Source organism: Zeus faber (assembly GCF_960531495.2).
Source record: "Zeus faber genome assembly, chromosome: 10".
Lineage (NCBI taxonomy): Eukaryota > Metazoa > Chordata > Actinopteri > Zeiformes > Zeidae > Zeus > Zeus faber.
Window position 1 is genome coordinate 28,511,152 of NC_137199.1, and position 12,500 is coordinate 28,523,651.

The 12,500-nt window shown below is 42.4% G+C and overlaps 1 protein-coding gene across 1 annotated transcript in view; it reads right to left on the reverse strand.

Annotated features, from left to right (window-relative positions):
• Positions 1 to 12,500, reverse strand: part of fat2 (FAT atypical cadherin 2) — an 85,376-nt gene that overhangs the window by 70,569 nt on the left and 2,307 nt on the right. The window contains 2 exon segments of the mRNA XM_080008312.1: positions 2,060 to 2,371; positions 3,367 to 6,650. Coding sequence (XP_079864438.1) covers positions 2,060 to 2,371; positions 3,367 to 6,631 — 3,577 coding nt within the window. The 5' untranslated portion in view covers positions 6,632 to 6,650.

Consider the following 12,500-nt stretch of genomic DNA (forward strand, 5'->3'; position numbering starts at 1 on the left):
GAGACACGAGAGCGATCAGCCGCCGCGGCCGCTCTGCACATCACTGAATAATGGATTTCGTATTGATCCGGAGAGAAAGGATAATGAACAGCACAAGCGAGCGTCACACTTGCACAACAGCAGCGATGGGTTTCATCTTGAATTACGACCGAGGACGACTTCACAAACCCGAAAATACGGAAAGATCCAGCACACATGCTCACAAAACTGGTTACAATCTAGTCATAGTGCGGATTTAATCTATGTATGTACTGTATGTATTTATCTATCTTAGCCATCTATCTATCTATCTATCTATCTATCTATCTATCTATCTATCTATCTATCTATCTATCTATCTATCTATCTATCTATATATCTATCTATCTATATATATATGTATAAAAAAATATATATATGTGTATATATATATTTATTTATTTATTTGTCTGTCTGTTTGCTTATTTATTTTTTTATTTTTAAGATTTATGTATATATTGTTATATCCTAACTGGTTTCTGTATAATTAAATTCAATCTTGGGGACGATTTTATTTCATTGTCAATGAATTAATAAGCAAAAACAGTTTTACTATAACAGCCTGTTTTTGGTGACAGCTACTATCACTGATGATGCAGGAATTTTTCTTTATTTTCTTTGTTGCAGTTTGTCTGCAGAACAAAGAGATCATCTATATTCAAACAGTAAAACCCTCTGCTCGTCGCTAGAACAATTTTTGAGATTTACCAAGACAATAACAGCGGCATAGGGATACGATGGCGGGGCTTCATTATACTTTCAGAATGTAAAAAAAAAAAAAAGAAACTTCTCTTCAGCTCCGACAAATACGCAAATATCAAACCCAGATCATTTTGTGCCGACGAGGCCACGGACATTTTCGCAGGCCACGGAGGCCTGCGAAAATGTCAGAGAACGATCTGTGCATTTCATCCGTCCTCGTCTGCTGTCCTCTCTCGCGAACATAACCTGGCTCTTCTCTCGGTAATCCCCCGGCGCGCTGGCCTCGGGGTGTGGACAAACGACTGAGCCGTCTAGAGATTAAAAGACGAGGACAAGACGTGTCGCGACACGTCCGCGGCAGGGTTGATGCCGCCGCGAGTTTTCGCCCGAATATCAAAGCCTGCGACATGCGGTTTATCCACTCAGCGGCAACTGTCAAGAGAAGAACACTCTCATCGGAGGGGAGTCTGAGGGTGGCATGTTAGTTTTCTGTCAGCAGCCGCTCAGCCCCTCAGCACTCGGTTGACTGCGTTCGTGTGTGACTTATGGATGGTGTCGGGGGCGGTGTGGGCGGTGTGGATGTATGAAGTTTAAGTTTGAACTATTGCCTCCTTGGCGACACACCCTGACTCTGCTCAGGCTGCTCTGCCGGGACTTGCTCAGCCAATCGAGAGATATCCAGACACACACCACACACACACACACACACACACACACACACACACACACACACACACACACACACACACACACACCATCAGGATTTACGATCACAGTAAAATTATTGAACCAAATTATAAATCAGACATGGAACAGTTCCAATAAAAACTGATGTGTACCATAATACCTATGTGTGTGATGTGTGTCACAATACCTATCAACTGACAAAGTACAGGGTTATTACAGGTTATTAGAGATATCTGTGTGTGCGTGTGTGTGTGTGTGTGTGTGTGTGTGTGTGTGTGTGTGTGTGTGTGTGTGTGTGTGTCTATAATGTGTATGAGAGCTAAAAAGAAATCAAAATGTACATTATGACTATCGTGGTGAGTTCCGCCTTATGTATTTTTGGAATATTATTAGGAGTTATATAGGGCTCTAGCTCATTACAGTCATAACGATTCTGTTACCGCATTAGATACAGATACACAAGAAAGTTTAAATTCGCTTTCTCAAGGTTTTTTGGTCAGTATTCAGTTTTTGGGAAGTATTCTCCTCAGTAACAGCGAAGCCACTAGAAATCATTGTTTTTATAAAAATGTTGCTCTGTGTGTGTATATGTCTTCATATTTGAACAACCTCTTTCTATTTTTTAAGAAACCAAGAGATAAGAGTGAATTACCTGTTTTGGGGTCGACATCAAAATACGTGCGATGGGAATCCAGCATCTGGTAGGACAGCTTCCCCTCGGACGAGGTGTCGGCATCTGTGGCGGACACCTGCAGGACCGATTTGGCCTTGGCCGCGTTCTCCTGAATGGAAGCGAAGTAGATGGGCTGGGTATGTTCCGGAGCGTTGTCATTTACGTCAAAGACCTCCAGGAAGACGTGGGTCCAGGAGAGCAGAGGCTCCGTACCCAGGTCTGAGACGTAGACAGACAGCCAGTACTGGGGAACCGTCTCACGGTCCAATGTCTCTGTTGTACGGATCACACCTGAGGAGGGAAGATGGAGAGCATTTAGCTTAATCTATCTATCTATCTATCTATCTATCTATCTATCTATCTATCTATCTATCTATCTATCTATCTATCTATCTATCTATCTATCTATCTATCTATCTATCTATCTATCTATCTATCTATCTATCTATCTATCTATCTATCTATCTATCTATCTATCTATCTATCTATCTTTCTTGCATTGACATTTCACTGCATATATGTATGGAAGTATGTATATGTATGTGACAAATAAACCTCCTGAATCTATCTTTATATAGATAGTTTGATTATATCTGCATTTTAGCCATTCAATAAAACTTTGGAATTTACTTTTATCTCGATATTCACAAGTTGAGAATGCATTTTGTTTTTCACAAAATCCATGTCTGACATCCGAAAGTGAGAAAGATCGAGGTTGAGATTGTGTTGAAATATTATTCAGCGAAGAAGCAGAACTTCTCTTAGCACATAGGGGAGATAAATCTTACATTTTTCCGTATGTCTTAAAAAGAAGTTTTGTTGGCGAGCAAATTACTCAGGCCGTAAAAATCACATATATTTAGGTTGGCTTCCATTATGACAGAGAAGTCTATTTGCCCTGATTTTATCTTTGTCCTGAGTGTAGCACTAGAATAATGGAATGCTCTGTGATGTGTGCCGAGGTCACGTTGTGTTTTCTATACAGGATAGGGAGGGAAAATAGACATCTTGAACTGCCCCGAAGGGAGCTATCATGTTGCACCACCATGCGTTATTACAATCTAGGGAAAATGACTGACTGGGCAATTACCATTCATAAATTCATGCGTATTACTGCAACAGGGCACATATAATTTGTCTGACAAATAAAAAATAATTAATTAATGGTTTCATTATAATAAGTAATTAAATAAAACGTGAAAAATTAAAATGCATACGTAATTCTAAGGGATGTCTTTTAACGCTCATGCATCAATGCAAAATGCAAACATATTAAATTGTATTACCTGTTTCCTCATCGATAGTGAAGACTCCCAAGCCAGTTCCATCATGGATGTGGTACCTGAGCATTCCGTCCCTGCCCGGATCCTTGTCTGTTGCCACCAACTTCACCACCGACGTTCCCACCGTGGCGTCCTCCATCACACCAGCCTCGTACACAAACTCAGAGAACCTGGGTCGGTGGATGTTCTCATTGACGTCCAGAACTTCAATCTCCACAAAGCAGGAGGAGGACAGCGAGCGCGGGAGGCCGTGGTCCACCGCACGAACGGTGAGGTTGTAAGATGGTCTCCTCTCAAAGTCAAGCTCTTTCTCCAGGGTTAAGGACCCAGTGGAGGAGTCTAGATTAAATATCCCACTCTCCGTATTCTTGAGATTGTAGGTGATGAGGCCGCCACTTCCCAGGTCAAAGTCAATACTGTCCACCCAAACCAACACAGTGCCAACTGGAACATCTTCAGGAACCTTTATGCTGTGGATTCTCGGCACAAACTTTGGTATGTTGTCATTCACGTCTTGCAAAACCACTACTAGATCAGTGGAGGAGAAAAGCTGAGGGCCAACGCTGGGCTGATCTCTCGCCTCAATTCTGAGATCATGTCTGGGTGAGGTTTCTCTATCCAACTGCCCTGCCACCTTCACCTCTCCAGTCAGTGCATCGACTGTGAACATCTCAGTGGAAGTAAGCAGAGAATACTGGACAACACCACGATCCTCACTGTCTAGATCTACAGCGTGAGCTTTAAATATAACAGCATCCACATCTGTGTTTTCGGGGATGTGTACCACGTATCTAGGCTGACCAAATTCAGGAGTATTGTCATTGACATCCAGGACATTCACTGCCATGAATTTCCATGCACACATTTGAGGTATTCCCAAGTCATAAACAGTTATGTTCAATATGTAAAACTCTTTACTCTCTTTGTCTAATGGGCAAACTAACTGAAGTTCACCAGAGAATACATCTATAGAGAAGCATCCATCCTCATTCCCACTGGATATAGTGTACACCAGCTTGCTGTTGAAACCTGCATCACCGTCTGTGGCCTTGAATTGAATAATGGTGGAATTCTGTGGACAGTCCTCTGCCAAGTCAATGGAAGCGGGGATGCTCAAGTCAAACTTAGGTGAATGTTTGTTAATAATATATATATCAGAGAAAGAATCTTCGTCCTGTTCGATTAAAACAGGTTTGATTGTCTCTATGAGTTTATCTGTCAGTTGTTTCAAAATTCCTGTCTCCTGACAGTGGATCGTGGCATCCTTTCCTTCCTCGGTGACAGTGATGGTGACGACAGAAGGGTCAGAGTTATGTTTCCCATCTGTGGCTCTGATTCTCAGTGTAAATCGAACAGGCGGTGTCTGCACTAACTTTGGGGGAATAGGCTGGCTGAGGGTGATGACTCCAGTCACTGGGTTGATGGAAAAGAGTAGCAGCTCATTCCCTGACTCGATGACGTATCTGAGCTGGTTTAGGTCATCTAAGTCCAGGGCTGACAACTGAACAATGGTGTGTCCCACAGGTAAATCCAAAGGTATGGTGGCATTGCAGCCCACCCTCTCAAAAAGAGGGACATTATCATTGACGTTGCTCATGGTGATGGTCACAGCACACTCACTGACGTGGCTGAAGGGGCTTCCACTGTCGGACGCCCACACCCTGAGATGATACCAACGCTTCATCAGTTCATAGTCCAAGTGTTCAGATGTGGAGATCACACCTGTAAAGGGTTCAATAGTGAACGGTAATGGGTCTGTGTTGGCGATTGTATAAGTTACAAAGCCATTTTTTCCTTTGTCTTGGTCTACAGCTGCTACCGTCAAGGCACTGCTGCCAACAGGCATGTTTTCTTCCACAGTGGCCTGGTAGGAGACCCGGGTGAATGTTGGGCTGTTGTCATTTTCATCTGTTATCTCAACAACAACGTGAGTTTCAGCTTTACCTTGGTTGGCTGTTACATCAAACTCATAGCGGTCCTTTCTCTCATAGTCAAATGTGCCAGTTGTGATGATTATTCCTGTTTTGGGATTTATCTTGAAATATGTGCTATCAGGGTTACTTTTCATACCGAATGTAACATTAAAGAGGACAGAGTTGACAGAAACTCTGACCACGTGAGTTTTTGGTGGTGAAAACTCACTTAACGTCACTATGTAAGTGTCTTCCAGGAAATCCAGAGGGCTGTAATTATCGGCTGGAACATGGATCTGTGTAATGGAAGACAGTGAGGATGGGGAGCCTCTGTCTTTAGCTTGAAGGGATAGGTTAACTCCAAATGGGGTCTGAGGCCACATAATCCTCTTGGTTGAGATCACTTGGAAACTGCTGCCCTCCACACCTGCAGGAATGACCTCGAAACACTTGTGAGGATCCCCTCCAACAATACTCAAGGATTCCACAGGCTTTATGCCTGACTCTACATGAACGCCTATAGTTATTTTGCCATCGGCAGTAACCTTAGGATTTCCCAGAAGCTTGATTAGAGGAGATGCTGAGGATGCCTTTTGTACATGTACAACTACTGTGGCCACATTACCAAACTTTTGAACACCAGAGATTTTCGTGGTCCTGTCCTCTGCTAAGACAGTGAGGTCGTATCTAGCTGAGCGTGAGTGGTTGAGCTTCTTGATGAGGCTGACAATGCCAGTGAAAGGATCCACGGCAAATGGATGGGCTCTACTGGTAAAACAATAATAAAATTCTGCGTTACTTCCAACATCAGCATCTGTAGCACTCACTCGGACAACACTTGTCTTAATAGGGGTGTCTTCCTTGATGGCAACACTGTAAGAAGCAGGATAGAAAAGAGGCTTTAAGTCATTGGCATCAAGTACCTGCACTGACACCTTAGTCTTGGTCTGGTAGTCATAAGTGCTTTCTGTGGCCTCTACTGTAAGGACATAACTGTCGCGGACCTCCCTGTTAAGCAGCGCAGAATTACTACTTTGTGTTTTGATGCGCAGGAAGCAGAAATCCCCAATCTTGACGGCCTCTGCTTGGAAAGGGTTGTCATCATCACCAGAGAATACGTTGTATTGGATGTTCCAGAATGGATCCACCACTTGGATGCCCATCTTGATTGGAGTCTCGACATAAGTCCGTGGGGCAGAGTTTTCGTTGATGGTGGCATTGTAGAGGAGATGTGTGAACCTTAATGGTGAGCTGTCCTTTCCTTTAATCATGCTCCTATGACAGTTTCCTGTTTTCAAAAAGGCTACAGCCAGCGCAAACAGGAGGGCTGTTCGCGAGGCAGCCATCTTCAGCATCTAGGTGAGGAACCCCAGCCTGTTGAGGGAGAGGGGAACAGTAAGAAAGAGCTGAAAATGTTATACAGTGGAAATAACTGATGTGTAAACTGAACTGCTGTAATAGCAGGTTAATTATAATTATTCTGTAGCATGAAGGTGGACATAACACCCATTTAAATATCTACACCATGAGAAAAAGAATGGACAGCTGTCAAGCCATTCCTTCTCCCAGTCCCTAGCTCCTGTTCAAGAGGGAATAGAACAAGAACATGAAAACACATAACGCCACAACAGCGCAGTAAAAGCCTGTGGCGAGGCATCCGTCCCTTGTCTCAACTTGTCTTGACCAAAGTGAAGCAAAGAACAGAAAGTCAAAGAAACACATTGTTTCACGACCGGAAAGTTGCCTCCAAGCTTTTGCAGACAGGTGGCAACCCAACCCTTTCCCCGTAATTATTATTTTCACATATACGAAAAACCAACCGCTAATCAAGGTTATATCTTTTAAGACTTTGCCACTGCAGCACTACCTGGAGGATTTGCAGTGTGAAGAATTTTTATCACATAGATGACAAGGGGCGGCTCACACTTGATCCAAATGTAAATGGTAGTGAACCAAAGATTCGCTGTTGATTGTTTTATGTTCTAAAACCCCTGAGACATAAGATAGTAAACTCACTTTCACAATCAAAGCATCACAAAAAACCCACACACACTTCAGAATGCAAACCCGATGGAACACATAAATATAAAATGTGAAACTGCACCAACATTAATATTGTATGTATGTATATATTGTGTATATTAATTTAGTTTTTCCTAATTTTGACATATGTGTCCAGATAAGTACACCACTGACATAGACATGGTCAGGGACTTCATTCACCTCAGTTAAACTATATATACTCAGCATAGTTTAATTTTATTTTTCATCTATTGTTGAAGTACATTCACTGGTGACAACACAGTTTTGTCTCATTCGACGACATTATCTACATTTTAACATAATCTGTGTCTTAATCCCGTCGTACACGTCGTACAAGGTCAACATTATCTAAATCCTTGGATTTTTTTTGTCACATTTTTGTATCCAAGGATTGCAAATCTGAGCAACACCTGGAACCACTAATTGAATGAAGTGCTGTAATCCCATGAAAGAATAATAAATAGGACAAGGTGAGAAGTGATGTTTACGGTATGGTATGAGAAAGAGACGGGCTCACAAGAAAATTTATGTTGAACATAGAATTTGAACGGTTTGAATTTGAAATGTTAATTCACAATTTGACTATCAAAGACCTGTTTTATATCTATATCTATATATATATATATATATATATATATATATATATATCCTAACTGGTTTCTATAAATAAATGAACTAATAAGCAAAAACAGTTTTACTATAACAGCCTGTTTTCGTTTGAAAGATACTATCACTGAAGATGAAGGAATTGGGAGTGTTTCTTTATTTTCTTTGTTGGAGACTTTGTTGGTTATTACATTTCACTGCATATATGTATGGAAGTATGTATATGTATGTGACAAATAAAAATCTTGAATCTTGAGTTTGTCCCCTGTGGGTTGCATGAATTGTGTGTCATCTATATTCAAACGGTAAAACCTTCAGCTCGTTTTATGTAGGGATATAATTTTCTTGTTTCACTCCTCAGTTCACATGGATATTCAATAAAATATATTTATATGTATTGGTTTTGTTCCCTTTGGTGGTAAACCCAGTCAATATTTGCACAAGAATCTGTAAAGCCATTGGCAATCCGTGTGTCAAGCTAATCCATACCTGTCCCTCGGTGGCTTGGATTTCCTAAAACCTTGAACTGACATCCCATAGGACTGGAAGGCATGATGCCTCCCTATACTGATGCTCTGACAGTAGTTATCAGTAGCTAAGAGCGAAGAGTCCACACATCACATTCTGGAGGGCACAGATGCCCTCTCCGCTCTGCCAGATAGAGATGAAAAGATCATTGCCAGGTGTCACTCAAGAAAGAAATGGAAAATTGGCTTGTTCCCACATGCAAAAATAGTATATGGGGACAAGTCAATATTTACCTAGTTATTTTAGGAAGATGAATTGTTTTGCACAGATAAAGAAAGGTAAAAAAAAAAATCACTACAAAGAATAGATGTTTTGATTTACAGACAAAAGCTGTGAATGCTGCTATCATGGACAATCTCACAATTTTCACGGTTTTGTGGAAACACCTCTCCCACGGTAAGGGATGTCTCTAGGTTGTCTGGCGCTTGGGATTTCAAAGGGGGGTGACGGGTATGGGTGTTTTATCTTCACTGGGCCCAATTTGATGATCCAAAAATTAGATTAGACAGGCATGGTCACAGTTGGGGTTTGGGATGAGGATTAAGACGCAAACAAAGAGCCGCCATTTTCAAGTGTCTTATTCTTCACATGAACAGAGCCAAACAAAAACAGGAGAAGACCCGATGAAACCAGCGTCTCATTCAAACTTTACCTTCACTGTCAAAATGATTATAATTGGATGTTATGTAAGTCAGTATATAGTGAAAAGATCTGTAGCTTGCCAAGACGTTTGGCATTTCCCCTAGCCACTCCTGTACTATTCCATCTGCTCATCAATTAAATGAAGTGGTTCTACTTCCAACCGAGTTTTCTGACATGTACCCTGAAACTGAACTTGACAACAGGAATTGAGAGGTAGCTAACCCAGGCGAAAGGAGTAACTGTAACTGTGGTTGGGCATCGCCTAAAGGTGTTAGATTTACATTCACACACACACGCGCACACACACACACATACACAGACACACACACTTCCCTGCCCGTGTGTGTTCCTGTCTTTCACCTCAACTTATGCCTGAGGTAGTGGGCCAGGCCCTGGACCTGTAGACACATGCATAGCCCTGTTCTCCGGATCACATTTCAACATCACCCCTATGGCTCATAGTACAGGAATTGGCTAAATTGGCAGCCGTTCCCATGCTTGATCTTCAACACCTCTGCCAGCATGATTCAGGGCAGCTCTTCCCAAGACCCAACCCGAGCGGATCGTTCTGTGCAGTCATGGAGGCACCGACAGAACGTGGTGCGGCAGCCTTGTGAAATGCACTTCCCCCCCTGGGCTCTCTACTGCTGGCCTGCGTTTTGGGGTTGTCACATGTTACTTAAGAGCCGTCTCTGACACTCAAAAGGTTTTAATGGCATTTGAGCTCATCGTCAAGAAACAGCAACAAAAATGTCTCCTGTCTTATCTCAGTCATCAAGTTGGACAAGACGCCCTGTCTGAGAAATAAGTGGCCAAATGGGTCAGGAGAATTTGGAGGTGGAGAGCAGGATGAGTGTGTGTGTGTGTGTGTGTGTGTGTGTGAGTGTGTGTGTGTGTGTGTGTGGTTGTGAGAGCTTATTGTTTTGCAGTTTGCACAATTGGTGATTCCCTCTTCATCTTGAACATATATTGCACATTTCCTTAAGCAGCCGGTCTCTGCACTTTATTCAAAATCAGTGCAGTCTGCAGTCTACTTTGAATATAAATGTACAATATATGCCCCCTCACTCCCCATGTTTGCAGTACTGTATTTCCTACTCTTCATCAGCCTTTCTCCCCCTATCCTGTTTCTTATAAAAGCACCGGCTTGTATCTTAGGTGTTATGGATTTGTCGCAGTTGCAGAATTGGAATTTCCTCACAGGGACGATAAATCTGCCACCTGACATAATCTAATGGAGGAGAAAGTGGTGAAATTAGACAACTATCTCAGGATAATCACAATATCCTCAGAGAGATATTAAAAACAAAGAATCAAGTGAATTTACTTGTTAATTTAGTGTGTGCAAACACAGAGAGGTAATTACCGTGATGCCACTGGGCCTGCAAAGGCCATTGTGTGAGTTGGTCCATGCAAATCCAAACTGCGTTCCCTGCACGTCCATTAAAAACCACTCCAGGGTTCACAAAGCCCGACTGGCAGCTCTTAGCATCCGTGACTCAACATGCCTTCACGCAGGAAAACGATAGCTCTTTTTACATTTGGTAAAGTACCCCATGTGAGACAATTTATACCCACACTAGATCAAATAGAGCAGAACCTGCCTGTTAAATTAAAGTGCTCATGTCAAAGCATGCATACAAATGATGGAAACCAACGATAATAAGGTAAAGCACAACAAAGTAAAATCGCTTCTTGTCTAATTTGGTGTGTGTCCTACAGTGTGTAATGTTCTGCTATCCATCAGACTTCTCTCAGTAGCAATGGTTGCTTATACTTCAATTGATTGTTAGTTGTGTCGAGCTCTTCAGTACAGCTCTCTGCAAACACTTCCTAGTGTTTCTCAGAAGACCCCAATTTTTAGCCAAACATTGTAGGGTTTGATATATTGGGCTAATGAATGTAGGAGACTTATCTCGAGGGGTTTAAACCTTGTATTACGTTTCAATGTTTGACCAATTAATCCTTTTTCGGCCAGAAATGACCTTTGTTATAAAAGTCACCTCAAAAAGCCTTCATGAAGTTCAGACTTCAGAAGTTTAGAAGTTCGTGACTCCAAATTAGGCAAATTAAGTCACATGGCCTCAGGCTGAAACAAGTAAGTTAACCAGCCTTTTAATCATGAAAAACACCTAAATTCGGGTGAAATCTGTCCAACATAATCCAAGGGTTAAAGGGTTAAGTACGGTGTGACCTCATGTTATAACCTCTGCTGCATTTTAGGACTGGAATTGTTTGGTTACTTTAGGCTTAACGGACACTCCTTCACTGTACTTGACAATACTCAACTGGCTCCCTGTAATTGCTCGGACGTGCTCTGTCAAGACGTGAATGCAGAGCTCAGCGTTCTGACAGGCTGCGGGGGGCCCTGTCTGCTCAGCGGGACCATGAATCCGTCTGAATGCAGGACACCGCTTAGCTGGTCCTCCAGCACTGCTGTTCGCGTCGCCTTCACTCCGGGGTCCCGGAAGTTGCTCATGCCGGTCAGGACTCTTCTCATCCTTGGCGCCGAATTGCGACGAGTTTAATCTACCAATTGTCAGGATGGTTGAATCGCACCCTCCATTTCACAACTCAAATAGAAGACCCAGCTCTTCAGGTTTCACTCGGACATGCACTGAACTCTCCTCCTCCTAAGGGTTCTCACCTCTTTATCCTGAACGTTACAAAAAAAAAAACGTTGACTTTATTTGTTATTTGTTCTGTGATGTACAGTTGTTCAACTACTAATGACAAATATACTTAGGGTACTTAGGGTCGCTTTGGACAAATTACATAATGTGTAAGGTAAGGTCGTTTAGGGGTAGGTAATTCATCCATTTTTGATCCTGCTACATGGATATGCATGTCAATATTCCTTAATATCCATTAACAAAAGGATTCTAATGATTGGGCCTTAAGAGCTGTGATTTCTTTATGCTCCACCAAGTTGTGCATAGTACTCTGCTCTGCATAACGTAGTCTACCGTATACTGTGGTATAATATAGGCTCTACTTGACTGAACTGTATTAGCTGAGTTAAGGTCAGCATTAGTGGGGAATTTTGGCAGTCGGGAATTTGTTGTGGAGCAAGTCATGCTGTAGACAAGCATACAGTACAAATAACAGTGGACCAGAGACATCTGGTTTAAGAAAAGTAAAACATAAAAGCGAAAGGAAGTAAGGAGCAAATTGGCAGGTGTGTGTTTCGGGTGTTTCACATGCATTTCCCTGTGTTGGGGTTGGAAGCCCTTCTCTGCGTTGGGCAGGGTGAGGTTCTGATATGTAAGGGGTGAGAAGGGAGGCCCTTTCAACTTTAACCTTCCCCCACATCAAGAGGGTCACACAGGCCTCTTAACAAATACCATAATTAGGCTACAGGGAGGGGTCAGCACTGCCTAGCACGCATTCCAGGCTCATGGACCA